General features: G+C 38.7%; 1 protein-coding gene across 1 annotated transcript; it reads left to right on the top strand.

Moving 5' to 3' along the window:
* The first annotated feature begins 143 nt into the window (after positions 1-143).
* CPEB4 (cytoplasmic polyadenylation element binding protein 4) lies at positions 144-11,916 on the top strand. Its single transcript, XM_009876496.1, has 2 exons — positions 144-2,139; positions 11,776-11,916. The coding sequence occupies exons 1-2, from the start codon at positions 1,018-1,020 to the stop codon at positions 11,914-11,916; spliced, it is 1,263 nt and encodes a 420-aa protein (XP_009874798.1). The 5' UTR covers positions 144-1,017.
* The last annotated feature ends 3,324 nt before the right edge of the window (positions 11,917-15,240 follow it).

The raw sequence follows: 15,240 nt of genomic DNA, 5'->3' as shown, positions 1-15,240 counted from the left end.
ACCCCGCACCCGAAAGCAGCCTCCCGGCAGCAGAGAGAGCAAGAACGTTCTCCTTCCCCTTCCTCCTGCGCGACTCGCTGTCCCCTCCCTTCCCTTTTCCTGAATGCTCGTTTCTGAGATGAAAATCTTCCTCTTCGGACAGCCAGGACTCGCATGAAGGACACGCAGATACCGGATCGTAAATAAGCAGCGAGTCTGGCAAGCTCAAACCCAGCCCAAAAGGAGCAGCATCGAGAATCCACCCTTCTGCACAACTCACTCCCCACCCAACACACACAGAATACTAATTTCCTGAGATAAGATCTTACCCCTTTAAACAACCACACACGCGCATACACACACGCACACGGAGTGTATATTATTACTAAATATAATAGGTTAAACCCAGCAGCACGGGGAAAAAGCCTCTTCTGCAACTCACTCCCTCTTTTTACCCTTCTGAATGCTGAGATCCTGAGGTAAATTTTTCCCTTACCCACAGCAAAGACTCTTTTTGAACAGGACACAGATATATATTAGATTATAGAGATGTATTAAATTATTCCAGATTTAAATCTATTTTTTGCTGCCAAGGGGTCAGGGGACCAGACGTCATTGTATATTTTTTTTTTTTTCCTTCTCTCTTAACTCATTTATGGGCGAGTCAAGGCTGCTGAGGAGGAAAAAAACAGGATAGTTAGAATCTCTTTATTCCCCAGAAGCTTTTTCTCTCATTGCTGTGCATTTCCTTTAGAAAAAGGAAACCTCTTATTTTGTGAACCAAAGATTTATTTTTCCCTTCCTCCTGGCCAAAGGAAGGAAATGGACACAAATTGACATATTGAAGTAGTCGAAGAGATCTATCTTTTGCAAAAATCAACCATCTTTATCCAAATCTGAAACAAATAGCGTGGAGGGAGAAACTGGAATATCTAGCTAAAACCAGGATACTTGCTAACCTTGCCTCAGAAGAGGACAAGGTAAACACTAAACATCAACTTGTTCTTACAGGGAGGATTCAAACCCTAAATATAATAAATGGGGGATTACGGGTTTGGAGTGTTAGTGCAAAACAACACTGGAAATAAGTCAGCTTTTCCAGTCAGATTTCATCCACATCTGCAGCCTCCACACCATCATCAAAATGCAACCCCCAGCCCTGCTGCTTTTATAAATAATAACACAGCTGCCAATGGCAGTAGTGCTGGGTCAGCTTGGCTTTTTCCTGCTCCAGCTGCCCATAATATTCAGGATGAGATTCTGGGGTCAGAAAAATCTAAAACTCAGCAACAGGAAAAGCAAGAGTCCCTAGAAAAACAGCAGCTTTCCCCTGGTCAAAGTCAGGAAGCAGGCATGCTCTCTGAACCTGAGAAAGCTAAAACCGAAGAAAATCCGGGCGACAGTTCTTCAGAGAACGGCAATGGAAAGGAGAAAATAAGAATAGAATCGCCGGTGTTAACAGGATTCGATTATCAAGAGGCTTCGGGGCTCGGTACTTCGGCGCAGCCCTTGACATCCACTGCATCTTCTCTGACTGGTTTTAGTAACTGGTCTGCAGCTATAGCTCCTTCTTCTTCTACAATAATCAACGAAGATGCAAGTTTTTTTCACCAGGGAGGGGTCCCTACTGCCTCGGCTAATAATGGTGCTCTGCTGTTTCAGAATTTTCCACATCACGTCAGCCCGGGCTTTGGTGGTAGCTTTTCCCCCCAAATCGGACCCCTCTCTCAACACCACCCTCATCACCCCCATTTTCAGCATCATCACAATCAGCATCAGCAACAGAGGAGGTCTCCTGCAAGCCCTCATCCACCTCCATTCACACATAGAAATGCTGCTTTTAATCAGTTGCCTCATTTGGCTAATAATCTTAACAAGCCACCTTCTCCATGGAGCAGCTACCAAAGTCCATCACCTACACCATCTTCATGGAGCCCCGGTGGCGGTGGATATGGTGGGTGGGGTGGGTCCCAAGGTCGAGACCACCGCAGGGGACTGAACGGAGGGATAACACCCTTGAACTCCATCTCGCCCTTAAAGAAGAATTTTGCAAGTAATCATATCCAGTTGCAGAAGTATGCTCGACCCAGCTCAGCCTTTGCTCCAAAGTCGTGGGTGGAAGAGAGTTTGAACAGAGCTGACAACATTTTTCCTTTTCAGGTGAGCACTCTCTGTTATATCTGTAAGAAAAAGAACGCGTAAGTGCATTAAAATGCTCTGGAAGGGGTCAGGTGTTGGAGCAGCACGGTCTGATTATATGACTTCTCTGCTAGCAATTAAGAAAAGATGTCTGGCCACTTTGAAATAATGTGAATTATGCTCTGAGCTGTGAATCGTGTTGTTTTAAATAGTGGTAGTCGTAGAAATATCTGTTGCCCACCAGATACCTCTATTAGCCAGTTTCCTTCAGCTTAATGCTTACGCACGTTCAGAAATGGCTGATGAACAAATTTAGTTACACGTAGCAAGTATATCTGCACAAAAGGAGTAAAGAAAAAAGGGCAGCCCGATGAAGTATGAGAGATCCGAGGCCTTCTAAAGGATTCGAGAATGTGCCACTTCTGAGAAAAAGTATTAAGTGAATGTATTTTGGTTTACAGTATCATATGGACTTGTAGTGCAATGTGATTTTTATAGCATTTTTTGGGAAGTCTGAATTTTTTACATGTGGTAATCAATGCAGTTTGCTTCCCTCCGTAATTGCGGCAAATTTGAGTTACAGGCCATTAAATCATTACCAAAAATAGATCTGGACAAGCGTCAGTTGGAGGTCTCCTATATTTTAATATGGCCTTATCCTGGCAGGAGGCAAGTTGTCTGGCAGTTCAACCTTTTCTTCTAGGCTGACTTCTTATGAATTTGAAAAGAACTGTGTAATGTTGAACCTAAGTTGCAGTAAGAATTAAAACATAAGTACTCTTCATCTGACCACTACTAGTGGTCCTAGCTAAACCTGGCTTTTATGTGTGTGTGTGTGTGTGTGCCTTTTGTAAACTCCTTTAGGGTGAATCCAAAATTCCCAAGATATCCTTTAAATTTAGAGGGTTATTTTTCAAGAACTTCAAATGAGGGCAAAAGTGAAAATTTCAAAATGACTGCTGTATTTATAGCCTGGAAGAACCAGGGTGACCTACTTTAACGTCATTTGAAAGACCTGTAGATAAAACCAGCGCTGTATGTCTCGTATTATACACTGCCTTAAAGAAACAGAAAAATATTTAATAAGGACTTTGTGGATTCAGACATAGGAACAGTTCAGTTCTCCTTCCTAAACTGTTTGGTTTGTGTTTGGTTTGCGGGGCCTGCCTGTGCAGCCTCTGACAACAGCAGCTGCTGGCAATAACTTTCCATTAGAGACCTTTTTTTCTGCTGCAGAGCTGCTCGCTCTGGTTCAATAACAGGTAGAGCCCTTGTAAATTTAGAATGCGCAGTCGTAATTGATTTTAACGTCAGGATTTGTAATTAATATAATGAACCTGTGTCCCATGTACCAAATGTATACGCTGAAACCATTAGAAAAAGGGACACAGCTGGAGTCACTCTTTTTTCAGCCTCACTGCGGCGAGACTTGGCTCACACTTTAATTCATTCTGTACCCTGACACATAGCTGATGTTCAGAGTGACAGAATGAGATCAAGTACGTCTTTGCTGCTGTGTATAAGGGCCCAAATATATACGCAGGGATAGAAATGTGCTTGCTTTGACATCAAGGAAATCTCAGGGAATTGGCAAAGTCAACCTTGAGTTGTAGGTTGTGTTCCAAACGTAAAATACCAGACACACGTATTTTAATCACAGTAAAGAAATAATTTGTGTAGCATGTTGGTGTCTGTTTACATAAACACTAAGATGAAGCTGTACATGTCAAGACCAAGTCTGACACTCCTTCATGCCAAGAAAAGGAAAGTGTTGGAGTGAAGTGCTTTCCAGTCTGTTACTATCACTTCTGTGAAGAAGAGGGCAGGGCAGCAAAGCAGGACTTCAGCGCTGCAGACCTAGGAAGATGCTGATTAATTTTGAAGCCATCTTGGACAACTGCTTTTTATAACTTTTTTGTTTCTTTTTTGTATAAAATCTTTAGCTTCTTTGGTCACTTAGCCATCTATGTGTTGAAAGCACACTGAATTTTTTGAATCACTGCAAACAAATGCTGTAAAATTTGATCTCTGGCTTTTCGTTTTTTCTTGCTCGTGCTGATTGTATGCCTGACTCAAAGGAGAAGTAAGGAATTTTGCTTATTCTATATCTGTGTTCATGTATATATATATGAAGTATCCTTGATGGTGCAGTCATGTACTGGACAAGGCTATTTTGTTACTGGAATCTTCTTAGATTCCTATTTAGGAAGTAATTGAAAGCTGTCTTTGCTGCAGCAACATAATGGAGTAATTTGATACAACTATCCCTGTCATTTAATATTTATGTTTTGCTGCTTAAATCATTAACAAGTGTTGTTGCAATCTAGTGAAAATTAGTTTCTTTAGAAGACAAGAGGTAAACTGGCAACTGCAAATATTTCATTTGGGGATCACTTTCTTTTTTCTCAAATGTTGTGTCTACTCCAAAGCTTGGTGAGACATAAAAGTCTGTGCCTTGATGGAAATCTTAGGGTAACCAAGTGTAAGTGTTTGTTTCCTGTTCAGAGAGAACAACATTGCATAACGTCCCTGTGAGCCACTGCTGTGAACTGCTGCTCACTTCAAATATTTCTGCCCCTGGCCCTTAGAGGCTTGCGATGAAGTGGGCATTCCGAATAGGGCAGATGAAAGGCAAATCTGTTTGATAATCTTGCAATTTGATGATTTCTTGTTTGGTATTGAGACCTGCATGCAAAAAAAAAAGAAAAAGTGATTTTTGTTCTAAGTGTTTTTCCTTTGGAGTTCTGTCTCATAACATTTCAGAAGTAACCTGTCTGTAGGAACCTCTTATTGCAGAGATGGAACTAGAAGCAAGGTCGGAGAAGACTGTTAACAGATCTCGTAATGAAAAGTTTTGATATTGTGCTTTAGACACTGGGCAGGCTTCCTCCTGCAAAGATCCTTTGAAAAGAGAAAAGCCATTGTCCTTTGTGCGTTCATTTGAAAAGGAAATGGTCTCCAAACGAAAAGATGGTTCCTGAATTTAAAAAAAAAACACACACCAACCCCAAAAACCAACCAAAACTGAGTATTTTGGATATAGCACCCTTTCTGAGAATTAGTAAAGGAAAAGACTTTGACTCTTGCATCTTACAAAGTTACTGTTGTGTGTTTGGTTTTTTTTGAAGAATGCTTTCTACTTCTCTCCCAGCAGCACTGACAAACTAAGTGCTCAGTAATTGCATTTTACTGCAGCATTGCCCTCCAGATTGTTTTGGCTCTCCTTTTGCTATGTACTTGCACTTCCTCATGAGAGTGGAACATCCTGCCTGTTATGCAACACATAAATCTTTGCTTTGATAGGCATTTCCAGGTTTCCAGATCTGCTCTTCAAATGCGTGACGATGCTTTTAAAATTGGCCTTTGAAGGCACAAGCAAGTTAAGAAATAGTGTTCACTTTTTTGTAAAAATGCTTAAAAATAATTCATGTTTCTTCCTGGAATTAGGCTTGAAAATAACTTCCCATTTCAAAGAATTCTGTACATGAGAGCAATTCATTACATCCACTTGTTCAAAATGTTTTTTCCTTTCTTCTACAGTGGCTAGTTTCCAGGTATATAACCCCTTCCAAATCCAGTGAGGGTCTGTGCCAGAGAGACTTTCTCTTCCCCCAGGCAGATACGGAATGTTTGAGAAAGCACATACGTGATTACAGAATGTGTTTTAGTTCTGAGCTATACGTCATGATTTGTTTGCCCATTGAAATGGTTTGATTTAATAAGTGCGTTAAGCAAATTTATGGGGAACTGGAATTAAAAAATCACCACTTGAATGCATTTGCCAATCTTTCCTCTTCAAGGAATTCTGCAAATAAATTTCTTTACCATGCCTCTTTATTTTAATATTTGCTCTTTGTTTTTGAGGAACCTTTTCACAAGTCATGATGGCTGGTTACATAAAACGAGGCTGCTTGTTCTGCAGAATTTTAATTTCATTCTAGCAACAGCAGCTATTCCGAGAAACTTCCTGCTATTATGTTAAAATAGAGTAAATACTTGAAGTTGGATTTTTAAATGTCCGTTCACCTATTTCCCTATAACTGCCTCAGCTGTGTAGTAATTAGGGTTTTGTATGCTGCTCCCCACAGCTACTGATGTGTGGAATGAGCAGCACTCTAATGTGGTACGACATGCGCAAGTTAAGTAGTGTGGAAGTTAACACCGTTCTTGTTTCATAAACTTACTCCTGACGTTAATACTTCGGCTTTGGCCCTCCTGTGCGTTTTTGACCTCAGGGTTTCTTCTTAAAGAGAGCTTTTGTTAGAAGCTATTTGAATTATGTTTGTATTTTCCTAAGATTAAAAGGAGTACTCTTATTAAGCATTTTGCTTTGAAATTTGCATACTTAGCAGGCCAGCATAAAGATTGAGAACACAAGATATTGTGGAAAGTAATTTCTGGAAGTTATATAAAAAACTTAATATGTGGCTAAAATAGAATCTGTTACTGGAACTTTTTACAAAGGTCTGTAATTTCTAACACTTAAACTTGAACTTTTTTTTTTTTTTTTAACTAAACCAGAAGTGCTCTCTCCCCAAAAAAACTTCTGTTATGCATCACTTAACTTTTCCAGCTTTTTCTCATTGTTCCCTGATGAAGCTGTAAAAGATGATCAGGGCAGCATACAGCAACATCCTTTCAGGAAAAACCTGTTTATTCAAAGCCTTTAATTCACTGGATACTGGACTGGGAGCTGGAACACAACATTTGCAGGGTGGTGGTAAGGAGGAGAAGCTTACCCAGAAGCATAATCAAGTCCAAATTTGCTTTGCAATTAAAAGAAAAATGTGAAACTTGTACTTAGTACCTACACCATTAACCTTTCCCTGCACACTTTACCTGAGACACAAGGTTTTTGAATTGTGGGAAGGTTTCAGGCTTTCCGTGCCATAATGAGGGCAGCAAATGTAGTTGTGAGTTTGCTGATTTTCACAAGTACTCTGGTCTGAAAAAGGTTTAAATATATAAGCACCAGTTTTACAGCTACACCTACGCTGTAAATAAGGCTTAATCACCTTCAAAAAGTTGCTTAACGCAGTGACATACTTTGCATTGATGCCTCAGTATTCAGAGACATCGTGTATTACAAAATTAGGGACAGCCTTAGCTACCAGCTAGCGCTCCTACCTTGCCAGGCTTTCCTTTTTGTACACTTTGAGTTTTTAGCTTTGAGAGGCCCATCGTGGGAAGTACTGAATAGAAACTCTCAGGTTCTGGAATCTTAATTGCTCAGGTGATGATAATGCTGTGGGTGCAGATTAAATATAATGAATCGGCACTTTAATAGTCGAGTTAGATGTACATTTTTCTGCAAGATAATTTAGGTATGAGATTAAGTGCAAAGTATAATCTTCTTGGGCATGAAAAATTCATGTTTAATTTCTTTTGCATAGGAGGATCTCATACATGCTTAGTGCCAGGTGACTTTCTTTTTTGAATGAAATGGTTTTGGATAGTAATTAGAAGGTAGTGATTCCCTATTTACATTTTTTACATGACCACTAAACGTAATAATCTCTCTGGGTGCTAGTGGGGAAGTCGCTGCAGTCACTGAGGTGGTTTGCCTGTGCTGTCTGAACCCAGTGACAAAGTTGTGAAGTCCTGAGTTCTACTCTTTATGCTTTAACAGTGAGATTGCATTATTACAAGTACACCATATAATTAAAAATTATTTTCAGGCAGTATTTTTCTGTAGACAGACCTGGCCAGTGTACAGTTCAAAACTTGTGTTTACTGTTGTGGAATATTTACAGTCTGGACAGGTCTCTTTTAACCAGATCTGCTAGCTGTCACCTCTTGGATATTATTGTGAAAACAATACTGCGTATTCAAAATTATGTTTAATGAATGTCTTTTGAAATGTTGGCTGACATTTTAAACATAGCCATGTATTAAGACTGCAGGTTGGAGCGTTTTTGGTGGGGTTTTTTTTGTGGCCTTGTGTTCAGCCTGATGTCTTTCTGCCTCAGTTCTGTTTCCCATGGATAAATGTGTGCGTGCCCTTTGAGCCCTCTGATAAAGCAAAATTTTAGATGCTCTCAACAAACTTGTGTAAAGCCAAGTTCTTGTGATCAGCCTGGGTAAATAATAGCAGGCTAGAGTTAATGTAGTTACTGAAGTGTACATACTCTGATTTATTCCAGGGTAGTTGTTACCCTATATCTTTTCTTTATAAATATATAAGAAAAGTATACAGTAAGCAATCCAGCTTCGTGAAAGCACTATAACTTTGTGAACTGATCATTAAAAACCACCATATTGCTGTTAATTCTCTCTATGTGGAGTCTTTTGAAGAAAACACCACTTTTTTTTTTTTTTTCCTAAGCACAGCATGCTTTGGGTGCTTTATAACTCATAACTAACATGTATCTGAGAATAGCTCACATTTAGTTACCACATAATGATCAGTGTCTTGACTGTTACAGCTTTGTTTTGATGTTACAGAATTAAATGTATAGTTACACATTTCTTAAGCAATATGGCCACTACCACTAGCCTGTCATCAGTCTTGATTTTTTGTTAGGTTTATAATATATGTATTTCAGATATATCTGTTTCCCATAAAATGTGCTGGTCATCTTGGAAGTTAAGACTGACAAAATTTGTATTACTGTTGTCAAAGCAGTCTCTATAAAAGGCCTTTAAATTGTATAAAAGTCCTAAAAAGCTGTCAGTGGTGTCTTTGTCCAGTAGTGGGACCCTTTTGGTACCAGGGCAAGCAGTCAGCTAGCTTAATGGAGTTCTGTAATAAGCACTGTGCAAACCTCTGAAGCTGCTGAACATGGCATTTTGACTGGACTTTACTTAGGGCATACACAGAGTCAGAGAATTGTTTAGATTGGAAAAGACCTTTAAGGTCATCCAGTCCAAGTGTTAACTTGACTCCGACATCTTTTCCTTGCGCAGATGTATACGGGTTTACTTACATACCAAGTTCTTGAATTACTCTGCATTTTCAGAGAGGTGGGCTGATGCATTAATTTCAGGAATATATATGCAAATGCAGCGTAACAGTAGCAGTGGTTCTTAGTGTTGTGCTTGCCGTGGTTTGCTATCTTGGAGGAGCAAACTTGTTTCCGACAACCCAGGGATAAGTCTGATCTTCCCTGGTCTGATAAGTCTGATATTCCTCACCACAAAAACGCTTCCATTGGAGCATGTGGTGTCCCTATCAGCTAACACCAGTTCAATTCCACTTTTTTTCCCCTCAAATGTTTAAACACTCTGTTCTCAATATTAAATACCATTGCAGCAAAACCTTCTGTTTGTTACTATAGCTCAAACCAACGTAACACAGACATTTTAGAGACAAGCGACTATCTTTGGGTTCACGTACTCCAGCACACACACAGCACAATAAACTAGAAATTACTCAGCCGTCACGTTTCTTGGACAACTGAAATGTTAAGTGCCACAAATCGAACAAAGACTTGGAACTACTGCGCTTTATGAAATAAGAATTTTTTATGAAATAAGAATTTTTTATGAAATAAATAAGAATTTTGTAGCTGTTCGTGGGTTGGACTTGAGATTAAATCCACACAGAGAAACACAATACACTAAGAAAGCTGGAACAGAAGAGTAGCTACTGAGGGATGCCAGGTTTTCTCCTTACCTGTGTTTTAGGCAGTTCTTGTCATGTGGTGAGCACTGCTGAAAATGTGGAGATTGTCTCCTGGCAGTGGTTCCTGAGTTAGGCAGCTGTTGGATCCTAATGAATCCAGGACTTGCACTCAGCCCTGCTTTAAGGTGTTTCAGTGTAACTAGAGTTTGAAATAGTTACAAGCTATTGATGTGTAACAGTAAACTAAATACTACTAGGAAAGGAAGAAACAGGTAGGAAATGTGTGAGAGTAAACCACAGAACTTAAGAATTTAAATGCTCATGATAGTTTCTGTAAGATGCCTCAATTACCTTGTAATATAAATGACCAAGGAAATAGATATTTTGAAGAGACAGAGCAGACCTATGCTTTTAATAGCAAATTCGATATTGGGCTTGACTAATAAAGCAAATGGTTCCAGACTCTGATCTTTCTAATGTTCTTTGAAATGCAGCACATCCGGGTAGAAATACTTCACCTCTTCTGTGTCAGGAATAAACTGCTCTGAAGGGAGGAAAAATAGCAGAAAATTTCATTGAAAAATCGTATTTGGTAATGGTCAGAATGTACATTATGAATTTGGAAATGGGTCAGCCCTCTAGGAGCCAGTGGATTCCTGCTCTTTAAGCAGTGCTAGGTGTTTGAAGTCCAAGATGATCGTTGTCTGCGATGAAGAATGCCTCTTGCAACACTGCAATCAATATTGCTTTAGCACTTCATCAGCGGGAGAAAAGGACATTATTACTTGGTACACAACACTGTGTAATTCCATTTTTTACTTCACCTCTGGTTTTAAAAATGATCAAAGCTGGATCTGTGCACTTTGGAGGAATTTCAGCTTCACACCTAGAGTTAGGGACAAAAAAAATACATATATTCACTGCTGTAATAACAACAGTTGCGGAGAAGCAGTTTAGAGCAAATGTCTGTCTTGAATTGCTCCAATTTTACTTTCTTATTTGAACAGACGCTTTCCATGCTTGATCTCAGTTTGGAGGTGAATGGAGTAAGATCTTTAGAACATGATGGAAGAGTTTTTCTTGGACACAAAAATAAAATCCCCCGTGGATTAGTATAATTGTATAAAATTCTATCCAGGTGTTTTCTACAAATGTCCAAACACATAAATACATAGATAACATGGATGGGTGAATAATTTTGGGAATTAAGAGTATTTTTTTGCCTCTGTTAGTGACCTTTTAAAGTACTGTAAAGATTTTGAAGTTTATATATACTTGGAGTTATTCTGAATTTGCTAATTAAAATAATGCAGTGCCAAGCTATTTTATGTCTTACACTAATGTAGCATCGGATTTGTACGATGTGGAAGTGATTGGTGAAAGTCTGAACCATACATGTGTTAAATGATGGCTGTGGTTAATAGGAAGGAGAAATATTTGGTAAGTGTATTTCAAATGGCTTGAGACAAGGAAACAGTGAGGCACGTGAGACATCTTGTCTCCCATTTGTTGAGTCCTCCTTCACTTCTGGTAATGCTTGGAATACCAAACTTGTGAAGTCAGGAAATTAAAAATCAGAGTTAAGTCGTCACCTAGTAAACCCGATGATTTGAAACATTACTGCTTGTATGGACTGCTTAATAATTATACAGGATTTAAACTGACTGTGCAGAATTAGATTGTTTAACTTGTTAGGGTAGTAGTTCAGGTGACGGAAATTCTGTATGTTTCTGGAATTTAAATTAAGGCCAAAATACCCAATTTATGATTTCTCCTTGCAATTCTGTCTCCCAGAATATGATCTTTACTTCCTAACTGTGACATTATTTTTAACAAAGTTTAACTGTATAGCAAGGAATACAAACTAGATATTGAATTTGGGTTCTTAAATGGTCAGTTATGATAAATATAGATCAGATTTCAGAATATTCTGATTTTTAATGTTCCTGTATCAGTCTGACTTTAGTGGTGTACGTGGTTTTGCTTAATTTTGCTGTGGTAACGTAGAAGAAAACTTGAAGTTTTTTTGTTTCAGATGGTCTTGTTTAACGCTGTGTGTTGCCTAAACTGGCTTTGTTTGTATTTGCTTGCAGGATCGCACAAGGACTTTTGACATGCATTCACTGGAGAACTCGCTAATTGACATAATGAGAGCTGAAAATGATTCACTGAAAGGTAAATTTAGAAAGAGGCTATTTCCTGTAGTAAATAATTGGGAAGACGTGCTTACTTAGAATAAGAAACTTCACTTTTGGTTAGGAAAAGTCCAGTTACACTGTGCACCTAATGCCTGTCGGTCCGCTAGGGTAGGCGGCCCTTTTTGGGTTCTCTCTAGCTGCAGCTATTGCAACACGAGCATTTGAGTGTGTTTTGTCTTTATACAAAACAATGTGAAACACAAACATAAGCTGATCTTTTGTGTAAGTGGCTAGTGTTGTTTTTAATAGATACAATGTGTGCAGCCTGTAAAAATGATCAACTCTGGGAATCTTGTGCAGCTCAGCGAGACCTAGCTTTTTGCTTAGTGGTGTTTTCTTGCTGAAGCCATAGTTCTTCCTGCCTTGGGAGAGAATGAGGTTTAACTACGCCATTTTGAGAAGATCACTCTGAGTATTTCATCACAAAGTTTTCTTTTAGTTGCTCTTTTTGTTGCTGCCTTGAATTACAGAATTCTTTGTACAAATTCTTTGTTGAGAGAGGAAAAGGGGGTTGAACTGACTTGCAGTTAGGAATTTTTTTAGATTTTTTTTTTTTGGCAAAGGTAATCTTCCTTTGAAAATATGTCAAGAAATATTCAAAGCACTGTCTACATATTTCATCTAAATCTGACTAGAAACTGCTTATGGTACACAATTCAGAAATCTAGGTTTTTCTTGTGCTGTATAATGAGTAGTTTCAGTTTGAGGGTTACTTGTGTAAGGTTTTGCTTATTACATAAGTATTCAGTTTTGTTACCAGTCATGAGACCATTAAAAAAACCCAAGCCTGCATTTGCGGTTTCTGAAAGTAAATTTCTTGCCATATTAAGGCTTGGGGTGTTAATGAAGTCTGATTTGGTTTAATAGTGATTCTTACTCAGAAGACCAACCTTTGATAAATGGGCAATAACTTGCATTTGGTGCATTCACCATGGTCTGAAATGGAGCTTGTGTTTCACATCCCCAGTGCTGTGAAGCAATTCAGGGTGATGAGAAACACCAAGAAATAGACTTCCCTATTGAAATGACAAAGAGAGCTTGATGGAGATAAAAGTGAGGCCAAATGAATTGAAAAACCAAAATACCTTCCCTCCTTATGTAGTGGAGTCCAGGCTTTTATTAATGGCAAGCAGTGATAGCCTTTATTTGGTTTATATGTTGTCTGGCAACATCCTATGCTTCCAGGGGTGTATACTGAATGAAAATCAGGTGCCTTTCCTTGATTTCAGCACCCAGGATTTGCCCAGGACTCTTCTATTCAACTGTCAGGCAGGCCCAGCCCAGGTTTTAGCCGCTGAAATCTGCCAAGATAACAACCCAGGCGACATGGCTGTAGCAGAAATAAAATGTTAATTTAGCAATATCAGGTTCCTATGTATTTATATTCAGCACCTAAACAAGGATAGTTCTGTACAGTGTAGTTTAAATGCTGTGAAAAGATCCTTTGCAACTGAAATATTTTCTTATGAATGCTACCTTGTGTTAGGAATGATGGAATAAGCGTGTCAGCATATAATGCGTATAGTTCGACACATATTAATTCCTGCTTGGTCTTGATTGTTAATCCCCTCTGCAGAGTCATCTCTGGTTTGTCTCAAGTTTTGTGTGTATTGTATCATACTGATCAAAACACAGTAATAGCAGTCAGGTAGTGTCCTGGGAATTATTTCTTAAATTCTTTATAAATTGTTCTCTTTCATGGTTAATAGTTGCAAAACTGTAAACAAAAGCCTCAGAACTAATCTTACATGAAATACTTTGTTGTGAAGTCACATTTTTGAAGGATTTCCTCAGCAAAAACATTAAGTTTGCTTATAGTGAAATATATCATACACTGAATTTGACGGCTGCTTATCCGGTGTAGCTTACCATAACTTAGTTGCTGTAATATATTTAGGAATGGATCATTATTCAAATTAGCGTCTACCATGTTGTGGTAATGCTGCAGTGATCTTCTGTAAGCAGGGAAGAATTTGTAAGGAGAGGAAATAGCTTTAGTTAAATCAACAGATACAGCTGGAAAAAAAAAAAAATCGGAGCTTGCTGGAACAAAACATATCTCAAGTCAAGCCCATAGAAGGGCTCATGTGATCACAAGCCTTTTGTGTTTTTTTTTCCATCTGTATCAGTTAGTGTATGATTATGTCTTAACACAGATTCTGTCTCTTTCCTGTCTGCACTTTTCTCACCTCATCTTTATTTAAACTGACTGAAAGGAATCCTTAAAAAACTTGGATCTAGAAATCTTGTAATACAACAAGTTATGGTTATCAGTTCAAATCTTGCTTGCCATTTTGAACACCTGCAGTTAAATAACCAGATCCACAAGAGGTTTTTCATTTTGCATTTTATACGAGTTAATCAGTGCATGCCGTGCTTTTAAACTCAAGTTGGATACTCTCAGAAAGGAAAAGCTTCTGGGTTTGAGACTTTAAAAATAGCCTGGGCAAGACACTAATAAAACACACTGTGGAGAGCAATCTCAGAATGGCATGGAAATAATGTAGTGATCTAACAGGACTCGCTGCTATCTTGTGGGTCTTTGGGAGGCTTTAATGTTGACTCGACGTGAGTTTGGTATGCAGCACTAACACCACCCACTTTCATATTGTAATGGCCTTCAAGACGAAGAGGTAATATGTTAAAATACACCTTCAAAACAACTTAAAGAATGTGGACATGATAATAGATATCAGTCACAGTTTGGAACCCGCTGTTTCTTGGAAATAATTTCTATCTTTAAATGGCACATTTGGATCAGCAGGTTTTGGATCCTGTAATAAAATGATAAGCAGGAGTTCTTAAAAATTTAACAAAATCCATTTCCAGTGTGTACATCTTGTTTGAGGTGATTAGGCTGAGCTAGCCTTGGATTTGTTTTGGGCAGCAATAATTACGTTCTTGGGTTGTCTTGCTTTGTGAAATAAATAGTGTTTCCTGCTTTTGGGGTTCAAAGGTGAATCTTAAGTATCATTGATTCAGCACATTCAATACTACCTTTTAATGCTTTCGATAGGCATTTTACCTTTTCTTTTTCCTCCTCTTTTTAAGGTATATTTTTATCCCTGCTCAAATCCTCTTCCTTTGCTGAGCAGCTGCCATTTCAATATGTTATTTTTATCCACACGAGTGAGTGTGCTGCATGCTGCAGAGCCAATGACAGCCTGCAGAAGCCTTTCCCTGGAGACTAATTGCATCTTCTTTACAATGTATTCGGCCGTCGTGAGCTGAGCCTGGGATCCAGAGACTGATTTTTGAATCTGGGTCTTCCAGATGGCAATTTGAGCATTACTGTAATAGTAGTAGATTGACTAAATATTTCCTTGTTAAGTGACACTGAAATGTCTTTAAATACTTTAT

This window comes from Apaloderma vittatum, unplaced genomic scaffold (assembly GCF_000703405.1).
Source record: "Apaloderma vittatum isolate BGI_N311 unplaced genomic scaffold, ASM70340v1 scaffold31599, whole genome shotgun sequence".
Taxonomy (NCBI): domain Eukaryota; kingdom Metazoa; phylum Chordata; class Aves; order Trogoniformes; family Trogonidae; genus Apaloderma; species Apaloderma vittatum.
This window is presented reverse-complemented; position numbering and strand designations above follow the sequence as displayed.